This window comes from Lissotriton vulgaris, chromosome 7, assembly GCF_964263255.1.
Source record: "Lissotriton vulgaris chromosome 7, aLisVul1.2, whole genome shotgun sequence".
NCBI lineage: Eukaryota > Metazoa > Chordata > Amphibia > Caudata > Salamandridae > Lissotriton > Lissotriton vulgaris.
In genome coordinates this window covers 487,253,294-487,279,039 of record NC_141695.1, presented here as the reverse complement: position 1 = coordinate 487,279,039, position 25,746 = coordinate 487,253,294, and the positions used below count along the sequence as shown (strand labels likewise).

Here is a 25,746-nt window from a genome sequence, read left to right as displayed (position 1 = left end):
GTGCAGATTCCTAAGGCCCACAAAACAAGTTGAGTAAATATGGAGGAGTGAAGGCAAAAAGTCTGGGGATGCCTCTGCAGCAAATACCAAGTCCAACATCCCCTATTGCTGAGCAAGCATTGGTCTGACTTTAATGGAATACTGTATGGTAATGTGAAGTATTACAAGTAGATAGCATGGGAATGGATATGTATTTGTGTGGAAGCAATGAACTGTAGAAAATGTTTGATGTTGTTTAAAAGGTAAGGTGACTGTTGCACTGTCATGCCAAACTAAAAGTCTGTGTAGGTTAAGGACTGTCCTCCTTCCATCTGCACTAATGCCAGAAAAAAACACAATTGATTATCTAGTTATCTAAGTCTCTTTAAAAGCATTAAGGTGTCATGTAGTGCCCCCGAAAATTCAAGCGCATGCAGCTGGATAAATAATACGAACAATCACATCTGTGTGGAGGGCCAGCACATTTTTTGTGGTAGCACACAACTTTTGCACAATCAAAATACAAACTCCTGGCTCCAAACGTGGGCGTAGCCAAGGACCCTCCACTGGTGATTCCCACATAATTGTCTGATGCCACTGTGCGATCAAGACAGACCATTAAACTGTATGCAGTATTTTGCCTTAGTGCTATAAAATTCATTTCATTAAAACTTTACATAAAAACACCCTTTCCTATGGATAAACAACATGTGCACACAATAAGTCACACACAGCTGCACTTCCCAAAAAGAAAAAAAGATCTTAAAACACCATAACATTTCTCCTAATTTGAAGACACCCAAATGTCTACTACCAGTTTTTTCATACATAAACTACATTTAATCCAAAATGCTACAGCCAGACTCTGCCTTCATCTACGAGAATGCATGACTCCAGTCCTGCACCCGCTCCACTGGTTATCTATCGCTAGAAGAGAAATGTACAAGGCACTGTGCATTGTCCCCAGAGTGTTACAAGGGAAAGGATCGCTATTCCTATAAATTGAATTGAAACAATGCAAACATAACAGAATATTGTGGTCCAAGCTTGCAGCACAGATCATCTACAACTTTACCATAAGAAATGCATAGGAGGCAATGCTTTCTAAATACATGCTGCCAAGCTCTTGGACTCCCAACCCACCAAGACTTGAAACATTTAGGAGCATATATACTTCGGAAGGGATTTGAACACATCTATTTTCAAAACAGTCACTTCATCGCACAACCCTGCAATGCAACCCAGAATGATAAGAGAACCTGCAAGCACTATATATAGTTAACAGCCCACATATATAGAACCAGCACAGTAATTTCTATATCCTTGTAAGTGATGAAGGGCTCAGTTATTGCTAGCCTGAGTGATATATAGTAATGTAATTTCATTTATAATCCTTCTCGCGCACACCAGAACACTTAGCATATTACAGTTGATTGTAGTGCATACAGGCTATATAATTGCTACTTTATTTGTCCTAATACTCTTACACTCACTTAAATGCTACAGGTCTTTCCATCACAATATACTGTACCAGCCAGAAAACCCGCCATCACCAAATAAACCTGCGTGAAATGATTGAGGAGACTTGAAATATACTGCTGGCCAATTGGAGGACTCTAATCTAGTTCACCACTGCATGTACCAAGGATCTTCAAACGGTGACCCCTTCGTTACATCTCACAATTATAATCAGATATGGGATGGTAGTAAAAAAGAAGTCCATCCAAGAAGATATCTAGACATTTCTCTGCTGCCTAATATATTTAATATGCCTCCTCAGGTCATCAACATTTAAACAAAATATCTCTGAACGTACAAATCAGCCAGTGAACTATGACCATAAGAAATTCCATGAAGGGATCTACAGGGCTGCTAGCTTACGAAAAACAGTGAACTGTGCACCTGTCTCTCTCACCTCGTCATGCACCACACTGTTAACTGCTACATCACATAACACAACAACTGCATCTTGGATGTGTTCATGCATGAAAACGCTTCCCACATAGGATCAAAACAGACAACACGCGTCCAACAACAAGCCTATGTGACATAGAGTGCGTCCCATGTAAGCAAGCGCTTCAGTGCCCCACTTTGAGGCAACAAGAAATATATGTTTTAATAAAATACAATATCATTTTAGCATTTTTAGAGCATTGTACCCCCATCAGACCCACTGTACTGATGTTCCTCCGACTTCTGTGCGTTCTACCTTGTTGTGCTTAGCTGTGGCTATAATTACTTGGTTACATTACTGTGTGTATACTAACCCTGGACAGAGTTTGTGGAGTTGCACTACGTGGAACTCTGCAAAGTGGCAAAAAAACTCTGCCGCACTACACGGAGCTCCACAAGCGACGGAGTTCCATAGAAAAATCCTGTTTGCGGAGATTGCACAGTGCGGATGCTTGTCCGAACTGTGCAATAATTGCTTACGGCACCTTGCACAGCGCAAGCGGTCCCTTCTTTCCCTTTTCTGCCGCTTGAGTAGATTTTTACTCGAGCGTCCGCTTTCTCAATGCAAACACGCAGTTTCTCATTGCGAGCGGTCGCGACCATACACGACCACTTTCAATGAGAAACCTGACCACCCAGCTTTGAGAAATCTCACCGGGACGTTTATTTTCCACACTCGTGCCCGCCAACTTGATGTTGACGACTGCGAACGAGGGAAAATCTGACCGGGAGGTTGATTTTCCTCGCTCGTAGTCGCCAACTGGACGTTGACTAACACGAGCGAGGAAAAAAACTCTGCTCCGCGGAGCGGAGTTTTTCGGAACTCCGCGGCTCCATGTAACACAGAGTGCGGGAAACTCACCACCCATGGTTAGTGTATACCATTATTTTATTTGCTTAAAAATACTATTTCCTTTTCTAGTTAGTGACAAATAACACACAAAATCGTCTGTGTGTGTGTATCACGAAAGATGCCATCACTGCAGGCGCGCAACACCCATTGAACTCACCAGGCTTCAGCCCCCCCCCCCCCCCCACCCACCCCCTCGTGTGTGTCAGCCCGGGATGAGACAGATCCCGGGCACACAAAGAGCAGCACCCGAACGTTTCACAGGTCTTTAAAAGACCATTTGAATGTTAATTAGGCCTTGCAGTTGTTTCACCCCTTCTAATTTCACTCTGCCTACTAATTAAAGGTTCAGCCCCCCCGAAATTTTTTCTTAGCCCCCCCGAAATTTGACTCTAGTTGCACCCCTGCATCACTGTGATAAGTTCCTCCACACCCTGCTTTGCCACGAGTGTTACTGCTTTGTACGATAAAACTGGCATCTTGGAAAAATTTCGCAATCGCAGATATCGTCAAATATTTATCAAAGATATTTAACATGTAAACGCGCTTTTCAGCCTAGCTGGACGTGCGCCCGCCGTGTTTGGGTGTGGATTGGTGCGCTGTGACATGCTGGCTTGTAGTTACTTCCGTTTGATTTACAGCAGTCTATTGAGCGCAGAACACATCATTTTAAGGACATTTAAACTCGGCGTTCGGCTGGCTGCAAAGAACCGCCAGTATCACAGGTGACTGCCAGGTGAACCTTACCTGTCTCTCGAGTTCCTCGCTCTCTCAGAGGATTCCGCCCGCGCCACAGTGTTGCTTCCCTGTGTATACCCTAGCAGTCTCTATTTATAGCGTGTGTTTGGCGGCAGGAGGGGGCAGATTCGTTTTGAGGCAAGTTACTAAGCAACATGACATATTTCTGAAAGGTAGAGCTCAGGACACAATTCATACCCGAACGTTTAAATTATGATGTCAGATATGGATCCATCTCTTCAAAAGCAGTGATGATTTATTAGGAGGAGAACAAACAGCATTCACCAGTTTTATATTTCAAATCAAACGCAAAATGATGCCTTGCAATGAGTTTATTTCAAAGTGCTTCGAGATTAGCTGTGGCTACTTTAAAATACTTCCCTAGCTTGGGAGAACATTCTCCTGATGTTCGGTATGAACTAGTGGTGTAGCGTTGTTTATTCTCCCTTCTCCATTCTTTCCAGCACGCATGTCCGCTCCATGGGCCATCTCCCTCCACGCCTCGTGCACCCCTTTCATGGGTCCCAGCACTGGTCCACGTCCTCAAAAGCACGCCTCTTGCACGCCCACCCTTGCCTCCCTCGTTCTATTCCTCCCTCGCGCTTTCGTGGCCGCTGGCCCTCCTGCAGGCTTCTTATACACGTCCTATGCTACTCATATAGACCATACGTCCCTACACTGTACCCGCAACAGGTCAATTATCATGGCTTGCTTTTGAGGGCATGGCACCATTGCTAAGCCCCTGAGACGTATGTCTTGATAATGAGGTTTATATCGCATCTGTCTGTTTCACAGCACCAAGAAATCACCCTTAACAGTAATATATAACAATTTACACATCTAGAAAACAGATAAAGAACACTGATAAAACCTCTATCCATTCTTTACTTGACATTAAGTCAACCATGGAAAACTCTGGGATCAATGATATAGTAACTATTGCTCCTGAACGATAAACCTTTTTCTCAGTTTAAGGGAGGGGTCACCCTCCAAGGGATAACTCTGGTTCACAAGTGGAATTTAGGTCTGGCTTTGGATGATCCAGTGCTTATTTGACGCGTTGATTTCAATATGCATAGAGTGGGCTCTGGGAGGGCCCCTTTCAACCATTGGCCTTTTTTGACCAGCCTCATTTAGCCATTGGCTTGATACTTTGTCAAGTGTGTGTTGCTCACCTAGTGGAGTATTTCTCTCTTGGTTGATGCTATTGGCTTTTAGTGTTTATCCTTCAGCTTCCACTTGAATTGCTTGTATTGAAGTGTATTAGGGGCTATTGTACAAGAACATACTTCTTTGCTGCCTGCTCGTTGCTGTGTCCCCAATTGTGTCTGCTACTACTTACTTCTCATCCCCTGTGTTTAATCTGCGCCAGATGTTGTTGATGGGCCCACCAGCACTTATTATTCATCATCAGACATTTAACGAGAGCAGGAGTGAGAAAAACACACAAAGTGTCAATTGTACATATAATAGTCTTAATAATACATATATTCAGTACACACACACATTCTCATACTCACTCTCCTATTTATCTCACCATCTTGTGGCTGGGTAATGCAGAGTGTTGTCTGAACTTACCTTTATTTTTAGATCCACACTAACCTAGACTGCTTTCCTTACAAATAACCTGGAAAACACCATTGGAAGAGTTTTAAATGTTAAAGCCCTCAAGTCACGTATATTCTCCTGTTAACAGATTCATTACATTACACTGCTTGTGACTCCTCACTTGACAACACTGTTAATATAATAAGTGACATCACCAATTCAATCATCATTTCAGTAGCGCACACAAGATGTGGTGTGTGACCAGGCCCTATGTCTAACATACACAAAGCAAACCTTGTGGCATCAATTGTCTTCCTTTTAACGGTGTGGGTGGTGAGAAGATTGGCAAAATATAACCTCAGATTGCGGCTGAGTATGTGTCTTTGAATATGGTCAGAGACAAAAGCAGGTCTCCCCATCTGAATTGATTTAAAAATGAGACACCCTGCCTTGAAGTTGGAACGCTGTTCTACAAGTTGCTTCCTTTGTGTGCTGTACACAAATGACGTATTCATAAGCCATTGCTTGTACTAAGGATACTGATACTCTTTTAGATGTTCTTCTCCTGGCAGTCACATGGCTCACTCAGTGTAACATATTGATGTCCAAAGTCCTCTCATTTCCAATTTGCAAACAGACTTGCCAAAATATTTATGAAATGCTGTTCCTTTCGTGTGACAAAGTGCCTCTTTTGACTTGGTTAGCCCCCCAATTTTTTCCTGGAAAATGGTGTGGTTTTGATTGCAAGTGCACCGGGTAGCTGCCAACCAAGTCCCCTGTGCCAGAGTTCCTTCCCTAAAACTGTACCACAATTGGCAAAACTTCAGACCCCCCTCTGAGTGCCCCTGGTACCTAGGGCTTTGGGACTGAAGAGGATCCCCTAAGGACCCCTCACCAAAGCCGTTCAAACTGCCCCTGCAGCCTGCATGCCTTGGTGCACAGATAAACGACAGTCGACATGCAACAGTCAAGAAGCACTGCCTGAGAAGAAGCACTGCCTGAGATATAAGTCACTCACCTCTCTAGCAGGTCTAACAAGCCCCAAGGCAGTGTGTATATATCTCAGGTATGGGCATATCTGCCTGAGCAGACATACCCCTACAAAATGTAAGTCTATGTTTAGTATTGTAAGTGCCAGGGAAGCCATAGAGAGTTAATGGGCTGGAAACTCCACAACTCAAGTTCCCCAGTACCATGATGGCTTCTCTCAACGTGTGAGTGTTTGGTACCAAACAACTCCTCTTAATAAACCCACACTGATGCCAGAGTTGGATTTATTAAAAACGTATACATAGGGCACCTCACAGGTGCCCCCTGAAAACCTACCAACCCTGGTGTGGTTTCTGACTGACTTTAGGAAGCCTACCATCACCAGATATGTTTCTGTACCCCTGGGGTGAGAGCCCTTGCTCTCTGAGACCAGAAGCAAATCCCATCCTGGGCAGAAGTGTGTCACACCTCCTTCCCCAGGCAGGCATAGTGTGTGAAAAGGGAAGCTTCAAAAGCCTTGCCTCCTTTGTAATGCGATCCCAGCCTCTGCTGCTAGCAGCAGATGGCAGCACCTAGTTCAAACCCCCACTTTTAGCGGGGGAACCAGCGGGAAAACTAAGTGAGAATAGAAGGTTTGTCCCCCTTTGCCAACTCCACCCTCAGGTGTTAGAGGCAAAGTGAAGCACATTTTTCAGTGCTCACCATCTTGAAGATAGAGGGACTTAACCAATCATGGCTAGGACTAGGCCCCGTCCCAGAGAAGGGTGGGAAAATAGAGGGGGTAGACACCCCAGGTAAGGGACCCATTGATCCCTACTTGTCACTCCCCTGTAACATCCCTAAATATAATAATTAGGTGGCAACCCCAGACTCTGAAGTCAGATTCCTGACGACCTACGAAGCCCGGACCCCAAAGAGCCGCAACAGCAAGAAAAAAGGAACAATGACTGACTTAGCGCCAGCCCTGCCAGCCTGTTTGCTACCTTTTGCCCATGCTATAAAAGTTGATCTGTCCTGCAGGCCCAGCGCTTTCATGAGATTTCTTTTAAGAATAGATGATGGGTACACACAGAAGATTCCCAAATGGTACCACACACACATATTGTGTGATTCCATTTGTATCAGTGGTTTGGCTGTCTCGGGAATCCAGTGCCTTCACGACACACCACTCCCAAGAACCAGCTGTGCCAAGACATCGGAGGGGAACAAGTGCAGTGCTTTCACATTTGATGCATTTAGCAGGGCCATGCCTGGAGGATGGCGGGCAGGGCCACTGCTTGTCAACCTCCAGGCTTGGCCCTGCTACACTTGTCATCAAGGGTTAATGCTGTCTGTGGACATAGGAGGGTGAGGTGGCATCGATAAAGCCTGACTGAGGGTCTGTATTCGGGGTTTTCCCACACTTGTTTTCATTGCAGTATTGTGCATAATGTGAGAACTTAACATGTGGGGAAGTTTGAGGACCCCAGACGTCGAGTATTTCTAGGTTTTATACAAAAAGAGTCCATTCGACTTGGCGCAGTTATCCAGAGGCACGCCAATCCCATCGCGGCAGGGCTTTAAGTGGGCCGGGTCTCAAGGGGTCTGAGCACCGGCAGTTTTTTTCATGGGACCTCGAAACGGGTCTCTATCGGGTTCTGTTTTGAGCCCTGACACAGGCAGCCCGTATTTTTTCCCCGGACTGCAATGACCGCTGTTTGCGGTCACTGCAGTCCGGAAAAAAAGTGCCATGGCTCAAAACAAAGCCTGATAGAGACCCGTTTCGAGACAGCACCAGGCACATGGAGGTGCGCTGCTCACACTGCTCACTTCTCAGTAGTAGAGAAGTTACAGCATGACGTCATGCCAGGGGAGCGTTGTGGGGGAAGGGAAATCCTTTAAGAGTCATTTTCTTTCTGGATTTCCCTTCTCTTTCTGAAACTCAGGAGCAGCAACATTGTGGTGGGGTCATCAAGGATTTAATTGGAAGCTTTGTCAATATTATATACAAGTTATAGTTGCAGCTTATTTGTCTTCTGCAAGTAATAACCAATGAGAAAGCCAATATTACTTACTTATTGTAGTTATGATGTTACTTGTATCAAATATCTGGCTGCAATGACGGAAACAGTAAAATACAAGTCAGGCGGCACACTATGCTAAGCACAGATTTTTTGCTTAAGTGATTTAAAGCCACGCCCCTAATTACATTGGCCACGCCCCTTTGAGAGGCCCCCCAGTTTTTTCATCCCACTTAAAGCCCTGCATCGCGGTATTTAAAGCACACCTTAAAATCAACAGGATGGTGTCGGTGATGACGTATGCAATCTGGGCTTTCGTGGGTGGAGCCTCTGTGGTGGGTGCTGCTGTGGTGGGTGCCTCTGTGGTGGGTGCCTCTGTGGTGGGTGCCTCTGTGGTGGGTGCCTCTGTGGTGGTTGCTGCTGTGCTGTCCTCAGCAGCCCTGTGTGTGTACACAGAATGTTCTAAAGGGTGAGCAACCGGGTGCAGAGGGGAACAAGAGCCAATGAGAGGGAGTGAGTTGTTCTGATGTCACTGTAATCGACTGTGCAATTTAAACTGAGAAATACCAAAGTATTAATTGAGTTTTATGTTTGTATTGATGACCTGCTATTGGGTAGATGTTTTAATATTATACACTGTAAAAATCAAAAGACTTTATTGCAAGAGGGTATGTTTGGGGAAAAAAAACAGGAATATTGAGTTTGTATTTAATCAGGACAAAACAGGATAATAACTTAAATCTTAATGAAATAAAGCATTTTAACTTTGAAAGAAATAGTTAAAAATGAACACCTCCCAAATCCTGTGTTGGTTATGAAACATTAACAGTGTGTCAACAATAAACAAAGGCACCCGTACAGGACTGCAGCGGCTATTAGCGAGATAAATTAGGTTTTCAGATCTCCTGACCTCGCCAGCACTCCTTTGATGGAGAATGTGTGTTTATTCGTCAGGGAAGGGTTAACTTCCTGCACGGATCCCTGATTGGAACGGGAGGTGTGGATGTGGTTTGTATGAATTATGCTGCCGAGGCGAGCGCGTGTGTTGCCTCATTGGCCACAGCCTGCGAGCCTCGCGTGGCCAGGTTTTCAGCTGTCTCAGTTACCTCAGGACATGGTGACGGTGTAGCTACAGCGCCGCCTGTAATCCTCCGCCGCCAGTGGCGGACCCGGGCAGCGTGCGCCGCTCAGCTGAACCCAAAGCCGCGAAAGATGTCCGATATCGAGTCCAGCTTTGATGACCCCTCTTGCCTTTCTCCACAGAGTCCCGGCTCCCCGTCTTCGACGAAAAAACAGACCAAGGAGGCGACACTCACGGTGAGTACACAAAAACATTGGTCCGGCCCAGCATTAATCAATGGCAACACTGTTGCCATGGCAATGTAGCCATCAGTGCAAAATGATGCGGTTCATCAGTAGACTGAAGTTTGCATGGATTGAATGTGCAGAATGCTTGCGTTTCTTTTCATCTTGTGAAAAATCTGCAGGTTTATTCTCGTGTTTACATTGAAAGCAACTGATGAATAGGTATTGAATGGTTTCGACTGCCCAAGGGGTGCACAGAAGCCCCACTAGGACAGTAAGCGGTGAGGTGCTGATGTACAATACTAATTAACAGCAGGGTGCAAATAAGCAATGTTTGCTGCTATTAAAATGCGCCACGGATAATTATGCAGTTAAAGCATAACTGCTATCATCAGTTGTTCTTTATGAGACATTATGCGGCTGCTCGTTTGCATGTGGTTTAAGCAAGTTGTACGCCAGCATTCTTGTCTGTATATTGTAATGAATTTAGAGCAAATGTTAAGGCATGTTGACTTCAGGTATAATGTAGCTGCTTGTAGAAAGGTCTGCCAGAAAACATGACGGATGTTTTTATTTGAAATATTGAAAATGCATTCCAGTGTTTTGAGTCTCTATTGCAGATTTTTTATTTTGAAACACTGAAAATGTATTCCAGTGCTTTGAATAAGTAAGACAAGCCGAACCTTCCATCTTGATCTGTACCCAGTGAAAATTCACGGTCATGCCCATTCTTGGTTACATATTACTCTCATCAGCTTTGTACATATGATTCGAATGCACGTCATTGCATGCTGAACCCTTGCAAATTAGAAACAGTATGACAACTATTCTATTATAATAAGTCTATTTTTCGATTATTATTTTTTTCCGCACAAGACATTAGGTAATGCAATATGGATAATTGTGATATACATATATTATATTAATGTTTCAGAGTGTGAGTGGCCCAAGACCAAGCCTATTACTAAACACGGATGTATTACTAAAGTGCAGACATTTTATTTGGTTATCATAGTACAGCAAAAATGACGAGAAAAACGCTTGCATATTGCACTTTACAGTGTCTTTATACAACTCTTGCCTTAAACGCTTCTTCAATGTGCTATTGCCTTACTGCACACATTTTACCCCTTGCTCCCTTGTTTTTGTTAAATATTTATATAAAATAAATACCCATGAAAAATGCCATGGCATACACCAGATCAGCAGTTGCGCTATGCAATGTTCTATTTATAACTATAACTGATGGGTGTGTAGGGTATCATGTCCCACTCATTGGTTCACCTCTCTTTGTCATTGGCCCTCCCCACACTCAACATTGTTTACAAATAGCAGGTTGCACTGTGTGCATCTGCATATATACTGTATGTATGCATTATAATGGGGAGGAGTCAGTTCTTCTCAGCTCTGCATGTGGTCCCATTCTCTACTGCAATGCCAATGACCTCCACTCACTGCTGTTACAGGACCAGCATAGCCCTATAGAGCTTGCTAACAATTAGAAATCATTTTCTAATAATGCCTGTGGCCTAACGGCTAGGGCGGTCGACCTGGGAGCCGGGGAACTTGGTTCGAGTCTCGGCAGGGACACTCGACATTCTGTGATTCTGGGCAAATGACTCCATCTAACAAAAATTAATGTGTCCGTCTGTAATGTAATGTAACTGGTGATCATGTAAAGCGCTCTGATAACTTCGGGTCTTTTCAGCGCTTTATAAAAGTTCACCTCCCCAAAAAAGATAGTCCTTTATTTATGTTTGTAGTGTGATGCACATAACATAATGCCCATGACGAAAAATTCAGAATGTAGTCTTTCTACAATATCTATACGGCTTCAGACATTGTGCCAGAGTCACAAAATAAAGCTTAAAAGTACATGCCGAAAATGACCTCTCCAAAGTCCCAGGAGCATGATCTAAAATGACACCAGGTGCAGATTTTCAGATTTGGTACTCGGAATGTCAGGGGACAACTCCCACGGGCTCCCACCCATTCCTCCTGTGCTGAAATCTACACAGTGTAAATGTATGCAGAGGGGAAATGCAGTCCATTGTGCAAATGTATATTTTTCCCCCACATAGGGAAAACATTTTCCCTGTGGAAGAAGATCTTTCCCTTACCACGCCACTTAATCTGGCGGTGTGCTATTCCCCTTCCCATTCTGTAAAGCGAGTAACTCCAGCTCTTGTATTTTTCCGGTCATTTTCAAGGTCTGCAGGTGTTGGCTCAGAGTTTGTGAATACCTAGAGACATTTGAGTTTGTGGATGTTCAGAAACTTTCAAGGTAAATCACACTTTTAAATCGGCCATCTCACACCCCTTGCTTGGAATTTACCAATGCAGAATTCTTAACACTCGTGGTGAAGAATTCTGCAGTAGTAAATCCATAAACGGAGTTAGTTTCAGTCATAAACATATGTTTTTTTTTGTGGTTTTTTAAAGTTTTTTATTAGAGGTTTCAACAGAGCAGCATGCAGCACATATCATCGTTGGCCTCCAACTCCTGCTCCCGCTGAGAAGCATAGTAGAGCCTTGTGATAAGCCCCTTATGGCTCACCCCGGTCAGCATTGCCTGTAGTGCCCGAAGAGTCATCGGCTCCTCTGGAAAGTTCGGTTTTACAGTTAGTACGGCTTGCCGTACCTTGCCGTACATGAAACGAAACATAAAGGACAGAGTAATGCTATTCTGGGCATCATTAAGAGTTTTGAATCTTCCCCGTGTACAGATCACCCATCCGGATAATACTCGCAACTGCAAGCTCCTTCAATGCAGCGGGTTCCCGAGCGACCGAAATACCCGGATGCGAAGCAATGGGCAACAGAGGAGCATATAAGTATGGGATCTGAGCTCTAGCAGCCAGAGCTCTCCACGCCCAAGACGTGCACAGTGGGGGGTTAATTTCCTGCCTAGGCCCACCTAAGCCACCAGAGAGAACCATAGCCTGTATCTGAAGGGGAAGTACTGCGTCCGCCTCAATGGCTACATGCGGCTGAGTCATAAACATATGTTTATGGCAAAAAATATCACTGTGGATCTGGCCCATTCTGCTGGTAGCCCGTTATGTACTATAGAGATAAAGGAAATACTAACTGAACTGGCCAGAAAGTATTTTCAGAACATCTTAAGTGCTGTTGACGCATTGTAGAAGTCTATACAGCAAATATTAGTACTTTAGTCATGTGCTTATCTCTATAGACATGATAGGGCAACCTTCTGCCGTGATACATAGACCGTCTATGTTGTTTTATAAAGCAACATACACTCCACCTTCAGCCTCCCCTCCCCCTCAGGAGGGCTTCATGAAAAATAAACTGGGATACAAAACACTCAGAGTTCAAATAATAGGATAGAAAGGATTGACAGGTGTGCAGACAGTAGTTGTGGCAGCTAGGAACAGTAGGGTAAAGTGTGCTGTAATTTTGTGAATTCAGGAAACAAAACGTGTTATAGTTTACAATTCGTTGAACTCTTCTATTTACCTGAACAGTGGTGTTTATATATACCACTTCATTCTCCTAAAAACTTGTGATTGTGTGTCTTCTTCCATAGGGGAAATGTGTGATCTTTAGCTGAAGACTCTCTCTCTCTCTCAATCGTCATGATACCTTTTAAACTTAATGGTGATAGGAGCACCAAGGTGAAAATAAAATCTCCATAATGCTGAACAGTGTCATAATTTAGAGATAGGATAAGGATGGAAGGATGGACAGTGGCATTACAAACATGAGATCCATAATGATTGGTCGACCCACAGTTGACTGTACCTCATCCTCAACCATATCATGATTGTGTTGTGATTTTATTTGTTAGCTAATGAGTGCTCTGCTGTGTACCGTGTAATGTTAAAGGGGTGGACGTTTGCAGTTGAGCTGCAAGGAGCGACCTTGGAATGATAGCAACCCTGGATTGGTAGATCTCTGCTGTCACCAACGGAGCCGCGGAAGGGACGTTTGTAGCAGGTAGCACCACTACGTTTAGCTCCATTGAGCACGGGGTCCCCTCTGTTTCCCTTGATGCCATTGGCTTCATTTAGCAAATTGATTTAGGAATTATCTCAATACGCAAGGCCAAGTACCATAGAAGGCACACTAGGCTTTATTCCACACATAAATAGCGTTTATGTATGAACAGTATTATACTGTCACATGTGAGTAGGGTAGGAATCTGTGCACCCGTCCTGAAGAAGAGGCTTTAGGCCTCAATACATGTTGACGCACCTAGGAGGTCATGTACATTAATTACACAATACCTCCATCACACCTTTTTAACAATACCAGCACAGAGGTATATAAAAAAATTATTCGTAGCCCTCAGTTGCCAGGTATTTTTTAAACACTCACTTACCATTCACTTCTGATCCTACCTTTCACTACCCTCACACACTACACATAGCGATTATATCAGTGCTCAAGCGTATTCGCTGGTCAGTAGCACGCCGCGTTCCGTAGAGGGATGCGAAGACACCTATGATGAAGCATGACACCAAGGGCCCTTTTGGTGTGTGCACTGTGTGCATCCCACCATTGTGAGAGGCACAACCCCCCCTTGATTTCCATATCTTGTTATACAGTCTTTCATCTATCTTACATGGGTGAATTATCTTTGTTTATTAACTGTAGCTGGGGAGATTGAATCCGCCCCATGTGTCTGTACAGACATAATCCCTCTCCACTCCCTCTTTTGATATATATGAGATCCCTGCTGCTTCCTGATTAGAAGTTCATGTACACCAAAGATATTCTCAGTTAAATTATGAATCCTGTTGTGGTGGGTTTTAGCAGATACTATAAATGTCATCTACCATTCTGGAGCATTTGTATTTGAGGCCTAAGTCTGGGGCATGCGATGTTTGTCCCCTAAATGACTAACATAGCTAACTCCATAAAGTGTGTCTGTTTTCAGCTCATTAAAAAACTGTTATCACAACCTTTCAAAACCCTGGGCTGAACCCTTGGACTGAATGGAGCATATGATCTGGAATGCACCTGCAGTTACACACGCTAAGATCTCCTTGGTCTTTACACAATGATACATGTGTTTTGTCTCTATACCTAATAGTGCCCCATCTTTCCCCCTTTTCGTTTTGCTCATTTTTCTTTACTTCTATCACTTATTTGTATGCCACACCATACATCTTTGGGTTTATCGAATCTCCACATGTTGTTTTCCTCTTATTTATTATCTGTCACCTGGATTTGGATCAGTAATCTAGACCCTCAGGTCTCGACCAACCCTCCAGGACTTTATGCATTTGAACTGTACATCTTACACTGGACCCTTGTATTCTCCGAGTGATCTTTTCTCTCTGTTCATTTGTTTATAAAAATGTGCTCAATAAAATTCTCCTGACATAAAGAAATTACTATGTGCTATCACAGTAGTGAAGGATAAAACAAAAAGCGAGGTAGTTATTTTCCTCTTTCCCATGCACGCCATCTGAAGCAACTCAAATACAAAAATAGAGAAATGTTGCCCATTTGCAATCTGCACATCAGGCCTAATGGCTGGTCTGGTTTGAGTGAATGTCAAATAGAAGTGAATGTATACCAGCAAGGGTGTGCTAGCATGCCACTTAAACCATGACATATAACTCCATTTAAGTAGGAGGGACAGAAAAATGTCACTTCATATTAGTGGGTAAAAACTCTTGAACTTGTCATGCATGCTTGCCCAGACAAGTACTTCAGAAGGAAAAAGAAAACTGATTTAGATGCACATACAGTATGTTGGACGTCCATGAACTAAAAACATGAGATATGTATTTCGGTTGTTTGGCACGGGAACAGAGAGGACTCGCACATAAACAGATTATACAAAACATTGGTCTCTACATAAGGACAGGATAAAGTACAAACCAATAATAAAAACACCTAATAAGTGTAATGTCTTTTGTCCAGCCGGACAAGAATTTTTATTTTAGCGTTCTAGTTGGTAAAACAGAGATGAAAAGACACTATAATAACAAGGGGGCACAGCCGTGACCCACAACATTCAAGACAAAACAACGAAAGGAATGGCCAAAAGGGCAAAGCTAAAATAAGTCTGTGTACTTGTATTCAGTGTTACAGACGCGAATTTTCATAACCACAACATTGCATTTTTACAATATTTCAATATTGTATTGCATAAGGGTTTTTTTTAGGGTCGACGACGTTTCGATGCCTTATTTACATATGGGCATCATCATCAGGACAAAAAAAATCATCATTGTTGACTTATTTCAAAGATTATTTACACTATGCCTTTCCGCATTACTTAACATGTAAGAATTAAAGGGGAAAAGGAGAGGGAAAAAGAACAAATGATGCATGAAGTTAGGCATGTTGATTCAAGAGTTGTGATCCTCACAAGTTTATAAAACCGGGGTATTTCTGGGACGGTGCCAGTGAGGGCAAAAAAGTAAAAAAAAAAAAAAAGTGTTAATTGGTGTTGTGGTGAGGGCAGGATGCGATGAGAACACAGCGCAGTGCCTATTAGGTCAGGGAGACCTAAGGTGGATTTTTGGCTTGTACGCTAAAGCCTTAGTGCGTCGAAAATCCGATTTGTGATATAGTCAACGTGAAGCGGAGCCAGTAGAGCCACTTAGCGTCAATTAATCACAATAACGGTGAATACGGAATAAAACTGCTATGGCTGTGTACTAGATTAGATTGTGAACTAGTCGATGACAAAGTAAGGCGAAGCCGTTCGAGCCAATGAGCATCAAATAATCGCAGTATCGGTGAATACGAAAAAAGGGGCTGTGTATTGGGGTGTGGATGAGGTGTTGGACACGGCGCAGATTTGTTCTTGGCTGCGAATGGTGAATGAAACATGCACGAGTGATAGGCGCGGCACGCGATAAAACCATTCATACCTGCGTGCATGGTGGAACGGGGTCCAACAATCTATTGAAGGAGTAAGATCGGCTGGTGGGAATATCTGGGAAAATTAATAAATAAGAGGCAATGTCAAAGGATCCGGAGTGAGTGAAGTGGCGGTCGAGAGTGCGCGGTGCAGGAGATAATTATATTTACCCAAACAGCCGCGTCCAGGGTGTGGGTCGTCTAGATCCGAGGGCTGGACTGAGCGTGATAGCTCGATCTGTGGGAGAGGGTTTAAGCAGTATTAGCGGGCTCCGTGAAAGTGGGTTTACAGAAAACAAACTCTTTCAAACCGGATCGGCGCATGGCTTACTTGTAAAACTGGAGGCTCTCTGGCGGGTACAGCAGTCTGGTGGTTACTTGCAGTGTGCCGGGAGCCATTATTTCTAGCCCACGCGGGCTGCGGACAGCGAAGAAGGACTGTGCTCTTGCGTGTCATGTAATACACCTGCACAAGTGAAGCGGCCATCTTAAGGTGGTGATTTAGTGAAGTGGTTTTAATTATAAAGTGGTGCTGGGTGCAGTGATTAAAAAAAACATGCAAGGAAATTCAGACAATTACATATAAACGATCGCATATGTACATAAATCACAATAGGGAGGTCCAATCTTCAAGACTATTCAGGCCATTTCTAATGCTGTTAGTTTTGACAATCCAGTGAAGTTCTACTTTATTAAGCAGTTGTGAAATGTCTGCTCCCCTAGGAGGGGCTTTCATGATGGTCACAACTGACCAGAGTAGGTCCTTTTCACTGTGCCCTTTTTCAGAAAAATGTTCCACAAGTGGTGCATTGGCCGTTTTACACCAGATCCTGCTTCGATGTTGGCCGATGCGTAGTTTTACTTTTTGACTTGTCTGACCTATATAGATAAGCATACAGGGACATATAATGGCATATACCAAATTTGCAGAATTACAGTTAGAAAAATGTTTTCGCTCAAATTTGATGTCATATTCAAAAGTTTTGCCTTCAATTGTTGAGTCCCAGCATACACAGTTTCCGCATTTTGTATGGCCCAAAAGGGGAGGGAGGCCCCATGCATCATTAAGTGTCGTTTTGAGAAGTGGCTGTGGCAGGGATGCTCCTACTAGGTGGTCTTTAATGTTCTTGGCCTTTTTAAATGCGAACATTGGGCGGTCTAGTGTGAGTTGACCTGCGTTAAGAACTGGCCAATGTTTGAGCACACTTTTTTTAACAGCATTTGAAGCAGGGGAGAACGTGGTCACACAAATAAGTTTGTCTTGTTCTTTTTTCTGTTTTGGTTCCAGTAGGACTTCCCTTGGGCAGTACCAAGCCCTTTTGAGGGAGCAGCGCACCAATGTTCGCGGATAGCCTCTATTTCTAAGTTTTTTGCTGAGGGTTTTTGCTTCTGTGAAATAATCCTCTTTGAAATAGCAGTTGCGTCTGATACGCAAAAACTGGGAGAAAGGGAGAGAGTCACGCAAAGCCCTAGGGTGGTGGCTACTGTATGCCAACAGAGTGTTGCGCTCTGTTGGTTTCCGGTGCAAGGAGGTAGTAAGGCGTCCATCAATGTGTTTTATTTCTGAGTCAAGAAATGGTATTGATTCAGTGCTACTAGACAAGGTATATTTGAGACCCCCACTGTTATTATTCAGCCAGTGTTGGAACAAAAGGAGATTTTCCGAGGTTTCAGTCCATAGCAAGAAGATGTCATCTATATATCTTTTCCACAAGGCGATGCCATTGTGGAAAGGATTAGATGCATCTAGAATGGTATTGGTTTCTAGATGGTCCATGTACAGGATAGCCAGGTTAGGGGCAAAAATTGCGCCCATCGAATTACCCCTTACCTGGCCATAGAACTGTCCTTCAAAAAGAAAAAAGTTTTTCGTCAGACAAATTTCTAGTAGCTGGAGGATAAAAATGGATGGGACATTGTGTGGGCGTATTCTTGTTTCTAGAACCTTTTCAATGATGCGGAGGGATTCGTATTGTGGAATGTTGGTGTACAGTGATTCCACATCCAGCATACACATGGTGCTGGATGAGGGATCAAATGGGTGTTCTTCAATCATGTTAATCATGGACATGCTGTCCTTGATATAACATGCAGTCTCGGGTACAAAGGGTTTGATAAAAAAGTCTATGTAGTGGCCCAGTGGTTCTAACACAGAGCCGCAGCTGGCCAGGAGGGGATTGTGGGTTTTTAAGGATTTTGGGGAGACAGTAAATGACCGGAATGCGAGGACATTTGGTATTGAGAAAGTCAAACTCTTTTTTAGACAGGAAACCTGAGTCAAGTCCTTCAGTGGTGACTTCAGTGATCAATTCTTGAATCTCTGTCGAGGGATTACGGGGGAGTTTGCAAGAATGCCTGGTGTTGCTAAGTTTATTTACAACAAGGGGTGGTGAGGGACAGAGTCTCTGAATTAAACAGAATACTCTCACCCAGTCAAGAGATCAGGGCTAGATCCAACACCGTTTTTTAGCTCACTGCACCATCCCAGTTTCAGAACCTGGCTGTATGCAAATTAGTCTGTTCCTGTCCCAGTGCATGATGGGAACAGGGCAAACCAAACTACAAAAGCCAATTCTTACACTGGGAAGGAAACAAGCTACCGGGGACCGGTTTCTGGCATTTCAGCCTCTTCGGCCCGGCTTGCTTGAATCCTGATGGTGCAATGAGCAAGGGACTCACATCTGAGTATACCCTTCCACGCTTAGGGTGGACAAAAATATTTACAACAAGGGGTGGTGAGGGACAGAGTCTCTGAATTAAACAGAATACTCTCACCCAGTCAAGAGATCAGGGCTAGATCCAACACCGTTTTTTAGCTCACTGCACCATCCCAGTTTCAGAACCTGGCTGTATGCAAATTAGTCTGTTCCTGTCCCAGTGCATGATGGGAACAGGGCAAACCAAACTACAAAAGCCAATTCTTACACTGGGAAGGAAACAAGCTACCGGGGACCGGTTTCTGGCATTTCAGCCTCTTCGGCCCGGCTTGCTTGAATCCTGATGGTGCAATGAGCAAGGGACTCACATCTGAGTATACCCTTCCACGCTTAGGGTGGACAAAAATATTTACAACAAGGGGTGGTGAGGGACAGAGTCTCTGAATTAAACAGAATACTCTCACCCAGTCAAGAGATCAGGGCTAGATCCAACACCGTTTTTTAGCTCACTGCACCATCCCAGTTTCAGAACCTGGCTGTATGCAAATTAGTCTGTTCCTGTCCCAGTGCATGATGGGAACAGGGCAAACCAAACTACAAAAGCCAATTCTTACACTGGGAAGGAAACAAGCTACCGGGGACCGGTTTCTGGCATTTCAGCCTCTTCGGCCCGGCTTGCTTGAATCCTGATGGTGCAATGAGCAAGGGACTCACATCTGAGTATACCCTTCCACGCTTAGGGTGGACAAAAATATTTACAACAAGGGGTGGTGAGGGACAGAGTCTCTGAATTAAACAGAATACTCTCACCCAGTCAAGAGATCAGGGCTAGATCCAACACCGTTTTTTAGCTCACTGCACCATCCCAGTTTCAGAACCTGGCTGTATGCAAATTAGTCTGTTCCTGTCCCAGTGCATGATGGGAACAGGGCAAACCAAACTACAAAAGCCAATTCTTACACTGGGAAGGAAACAAGCTACCGGGGACCGGTTTCTGGCATTTCAGCCTCTTCGGCCCGGCTTGCTTGAATCCTGATGGTGCAATGAGCAAGGGACTCACATCTGAGTATACCCTTCCACGCTTAGGGTGGACAAAAATATTTACAACAAGGGGTGGTGAGGGACAGAGTCTCTGAATTAAACAGAATACTCTCACCCAGTCAAGAGATCAGGGCTAGATCCAACACCGTTTTTTAGCTCACTGCACCATCCCAGTTTCAGAACCTGGCTGTATGCAAATTAGTCTGTTCCTGTCCCAGTGCATGATGGGAACAGGGCAAACCAAACTACAAAAGCCAATTCTTACACTGGGAAGGAAACAAGCTACCGGGGACCGGTTTCTGGCATTTCAGCCTCTTCGGCCCGGCTTGCTTGAATCCTGATGGTGCAATGAGCAAGGGACTCACATCTGAGTATACCCTTCCACGCTTAGGGTGGACAAAAATATTTACAACAAGGGGTGGTGAGGGACAGAGTCTCTGAATTAAACAGAATACTCTCACCCAGTCAAGAGATCAGGGCTAGATCCAACACCGTTTTTTAGCTCACTGCACCATCCCAGTTTCAGAACCTGGCTGTATGCAAATTAGTCTGTTCCTGTCCCAGTGCATGATGGGAACAGGGCAAACCAAACTACAAAAGCCAATTCTTACACTGGGAAGGAAACAAGCTACCGGGGACCGGTTTCTGGCATTTCAGCCTCTTCGGCCCGGCTTGCTTGAATCCTGATGGTGCAATGAGCAAGGGACTCACATCTGAGTATACCCTTCCACGCTTAGGGTGGACAAAAATATTTACAACAAGGGGTGGTGAGGGACAGAGTCTCTGAATTAAACAGAATACTCTCACCCAGTCAAGAGATCAGGGCTAGATCCAACACCGTTTTTTAGCTCACTGCACCATCCCAGTTTCAGAACCTGGCTGTATGCAAATTAGTCTGTTCCTGTCCCAGTGCATGATGGGAACAGGGCAAACCAAACTACAAAAGCCAATTCTTACACTGGGAAGGAAACAAGCTACCGGGGACCGGTTTCTGGCATTTCAGCCTCTTCGGCCCGGCTTGCTTGAATCCTGATGGTGCAATGAGCAAGGGACTCACATCTGAGTATACCCTTCCACGCTTAGGGTGGACAAAAATATTTACAACAAGGGGTGGTGAGGGACAGAGTCTCTGAATTAAACAGAATACTCTCACCCAGTCAAGAGATCAGGGCTAGATCCAACACCGTTTTTTAGCTCACTGCACCATCCCAGTTTCAGAACCTGGCTGTATGCAAATTAGTCTGTTCCTGTCCCAGTGCATGATGGGAACAGGGCAAACCAAACTACAAAAGCCAATTCTTACACTGGGAAGGAAACAAGCTACCGGGGACCGGTTTCTGGCATTTCAGCCTCTTCGGCCCGGCTTGCTTGAATCCTGATGGTGCAATGAGCAAGGGACTCACATCTGAGTATACCCTTCCACGCTTAGGGTGGACAAAAATATTTACAACAAGGGGTGGTGAGGGACAGAGTCTCTGAATTAAACAGAATACTCTCACCCAGTCAAGAGATCAGGGCTAGATCCAACACCGTTTTTTAGCTCACTGCACCATCCCAGTTTCAGAACCTGGCTGTATGCAAATTAGTCTGTTCCTGTCCCAGTGCATGATGGGAACAGGGCAAACCAAACTACAAAAGCCAATTCTTACACTGGGAAGGAAACAAGCTACCGGGGACCGGTTTCTGGCATTTCAGCCTCTTCGGCCCGGCTTGCTTGAATCCTGATGGTGCAATGAGCAAGGGACTCACATCTGAGTATACCCTTCCACGCTTAGGGTGGACAAAAATATTTACAACAAGGGGTGGTGAGGGACAGAGTCTCTGAATTAAACAGAATACTCTCACCCAGTCAAGAGATCAGGGCTAGATCCAACACCGTTTTTTAGCTCACTGCACCATCCCAGTTTCAGAACCTGGCTGTATGCAAATTAGTCTGTTCCTGTCCCAGTGCATGATGGGAACAGGGCAAACCAAACTACAAAAGCCAATTCTTACACTGGGAAGGAAACAAGCTACCGGGGACCGGTTTCTGGCATTTCAGCCTCTTCGGCCCGGCTTGCTTGAATCCTGATGGTGCAATGAGCAAGGGACTCACATCTGAGTATACCCTTCCACGCTTAGGGTGGACAAAAATATTTACAACAAGGGGTGGTGAGGGACAGAGTCTCTGAATTAAACAGAATACTCTCACCCAGTCAAGAGATCAGGGCTAGATCCAACACCGTTTTTTAGCTCACTGCACCATCCCAGTTTCAGAACCTGGCTGTATGCAAATTAGTCTGTTCCTGTCCCAGTGCATGATGGGAACAGGGCAAACCAAACTACAAAAGCCAATTCTTACACTGGGAAGGAAACAAGCTACCGGGGACCGGTTTCTGGCATTTCAGCCTCTTCGGCCCGGCTTGCTTGAATCCTGATGGTGCAATGAGCAAGGGACTCACATCTGAGTATACCCTTCCACGCTTAGGGTGGACAAAAATATTTACAACAAGGGGTGGTGAGGGACAGAGTCTCTGAATTAAACAGAATACTCTCACCCAGTCAAGAGATCAGGGCTAGATCCAACACCGTTTTTTAGCTCACTGCACCATCCCAGTTTCAGAACCTGGCTGTATGCAAATTAGTCTGTTCCTGTCCCAGTGCATGATGGGAACAGGGCAAACCAAACTACAAAAGCCAATTCTTACACTGGGAAGGAAACAAGCTACCGGGGACCGGTTTCTGGCATTTCAGCCTCTTCGGCCCGGCTTGCTTGAATCCTGATGGTGCAATGAGCAAGGGACTCACATCTGAGTATACCCTTCCACGCTTAGGGTGGACAAAAATATTTACAACAAGGGGTGGTGAGGGACAGAGTCTCTGAATTAAACAGAATACTCTCACCCAGTCAAGAGATCAGGGCTAGATCCAACACCGTTTTTTAGCTCACTGCACCATCCCAGTTTCAGAACCTGGCTGTATGCAAATTAGTCTGTTCCTGTCCCAGTGCATGATGGGAACAGGGCAAACCAAACTACAAAAGCCAATTCTTACACTGGGAAGGAAACAAGCTACCGGGGACCGGTTTCTGGCATTTCAGCCTCTTCGGCCCGGCTTGCTTGAATCCTGATGGTGCAATGAGCAAGGGACTCACATCTGAGTATACCCTTCCACGCTTAGGGTGGACAAAAATATTTACAACAAGGGGTGGTGAGGGACAGAGTCTCTGAATTAAACAGAATACTCTCACCCAGTCAAGAGATCAGGGCTAGATCCAACACCGTTTTTTAGCTCACTGCACCATCCCAGTTTCAGAACCTGGCTGTATGCAAATTAGTCTGTTCCTGTCCCAGTGCATGATGGGAACAGGGCAAACCAAACTACAAAAGCCAATTCTTACACTGGGAAGGAAACAAGCTACCGGGGACCGGTTTCTGGCATTTCAGCCTCTTCGGCCCGGCTTGCTTGAATCCTGATGGTGCAATGAGCAAGGGACTCACATCTGAGTATACCCTTCCACGCTTAGGGTGGACAAAAATATTTACAACAAGGGGTGGTGAGGGACAGAGTCTCTGAATTAAACAGAATACTCTCACCCAGTCAAGAGATCAGGGCTAGATCCAACACCGTTTTTTAGCTCACTGCACCATCCCAGTTTCAGAACCTGGCTGTATGCAAATTAGTCTGTTCCTGTCCCAGTGCATGATGGGAACAGGGCAAACCAAACTACAAAAGCCAATTCTTACACTGGGAAGGAAACAAGCTACCGGGGACCGGTTTCTGGCATTTCAGCCTCTTCGGCCCGGCTTGCTTGAATCCTGATGGTGCAATGAGCAAGGGACTCACATCTGAGTATACCCTTCCACGCTTAGGGTGGACAAAAATATTTACAACAAGGGGTGGTGAGGGACAGAGTCTCTGAATTAAACAGAATACTCTCACCCAGTCAAGAGATCAGGGCTAGATCCAACACCGTTTTTTAGCTCACTGCACCATCCCAGTTTCAGAACCTGGCTGTATGCAAATTAGTCTGTTCCTGTCCCAGTGCATGATGGGAACAGGGCAAACCAAACTACAAAAGCCAATTCTTACACTGGGAAGGAAACAAGCTACCGGGGACCGGTTTCTGGCATTTCAGCCTCTTCGGCCCGGCTTGCTTGAATCCTGATGGTGCAATGAGCAAGGGACTCACATCTGAGTATACCCTTCCACGCTTAGGGTGGACAAAAATATTTACAACAAGGGGTGGTGAGGGACAGAGTCTCTGAATTAAACAGAATACTCTCACCCAGTCAAGAGATCAGGGCTAGATCCAACACCGTTTTTTAGCTCACTGCACCATCCCAGTTTCAGAACCTGGCTGTATGCAAATTAGTCTGTTCCTGTCCCAGTGCATGATGGGAACAGGGCAAACCAAACTACAAAAGCCAATTCTTACACTGGGAAGGAAACAAGCTACCGGGGACCGGTTTCTGGCATTTCAGCCTCTTCGGCCCGGCTTGCTTGAATCCTGATGGTGCAATGAGCAAGGGACTCACATCTGAGTATACCCTTCCACGCTTAGGGTGGACAAAAATATTTACAACAAGGGGTGGTGAGGGACAGAGTCTCTGAATTAAACAGAATACTCTCACCCAGTCAAGAGATCAGGGCTAGATCCAACACCGTTTTTTAGCTCACTGCACCATCCCAGTTTCAGAACCTGGCTGTATGCAAATTAGTCTGTTCCTGTCCCAGTGCATGATGGGAACAGGGCAAACCAAACTACAAAAGCCAATTCTTACACTGGGAAGGAAACAAGCTACCGGGGACCGGTTTCTGGCATTTCAGCCTCTTCGGCCCGGCTTGCTTGAATCCTGATGGTGCAATGAGCAAGGGACTCACATCTGAGTATACCCTTCCACGCTTAGGGTGGACAAAAATATTTACAACAAGGAGTGGTGAGGGACAGAGTCTCTGAATTAAACAGAATACTCTCACCCAGTCAAGAGATCAGGGCTAGATCCAACACCGTTTTTTAGCTCACTGCACCATCCCAGTTTCAGAACCTGGCTGTATGCAAATTAGTCTGTTCCTGTCCCAGTGCATGATGGGAACAGGGCAAACCAAACTACAAAAGCCAATTCTTACACTGGGAAGGAAACAAGCTACCGGGGACCGGTTTCTGGCATTTCAGCCTCTTCGGCCCGGCTTGCTTGAATCCTGATGGTGCAATGAGCAAGGGACTCACATCTGAGTATACCCTTCCACGCTTAGGGTGGACAAAAATATTTACAACAAGGGGTGGTGAGGGACAGAGTCTCTGAATTAAACAGAATACTCTCACCCAGTCAAGAGATCAGGGCTAGATCCAACACCGTTTTTTAGCTCACTGCACCATCCCAGTTTCAGAACCTGGCTGTATGCAAATTAGTCTGTTCCTGTCCCAGTGCATGATGGGAACAGGGCAAACCAAACTACAAAAGCCAATTCTTACACTGGGAAGGAAACAAGCTACCGGGGACCGGTTTCTGGCATTTCAGCCTCTTCGGCCCGGCTTGCTTGAATCCTGATGGTGCAATGAGCAAGGCACTCACATCTGAGTATACCCTTCCACGCTTAGGGTGGACAAAAATATTTACAACAAGGGGTGGTGAGGGACAGAGTCTCTGAATTAAACAGAATACTCTCACCCAGTCAAGAGATCAGGGCTAGATCCAACACCGTTTTTTAGCTCACTGCACCATCCCAGTTTCAGAACCTGGCTGTATGCAAATTAGTCTGTTCTTTGGACTGGGTAAGAGTGGTCTGCTCAATTCAGACACTCTGTTCATCACCACCCCCTTTTGTAAATCGATTTTGGCCACTATAGGTGTGGCAG

The 25,746-nt window shown here is 44.9% G+C and overlaps 1 protein-coding gene across 2 annotated transcripts in view; it reads left to right on the top strand.

Moving 5' to 3' along the window:
* GAS7 (growth arrest specific 7) overlaps positions 1 to 25,746 on the top strand; it is a 1,296,657-nt gene that overhangs the window by 865,147 nt on the left and 405,764 nt on the right. For both annotated transcript variants that reach the window (XM_086930551.1, XM_086930552.1), the window contains exon 5: positions 9,322 to 9,375. In XM_086930551.1, the coding sequence (XP_086786677.1) occupies positions 9,322 to 9,375 (54 nt within the window). The remainder of the gene's footprint in view (positions 1 to 9,321; positions 9,376 to 25,746) is intronic.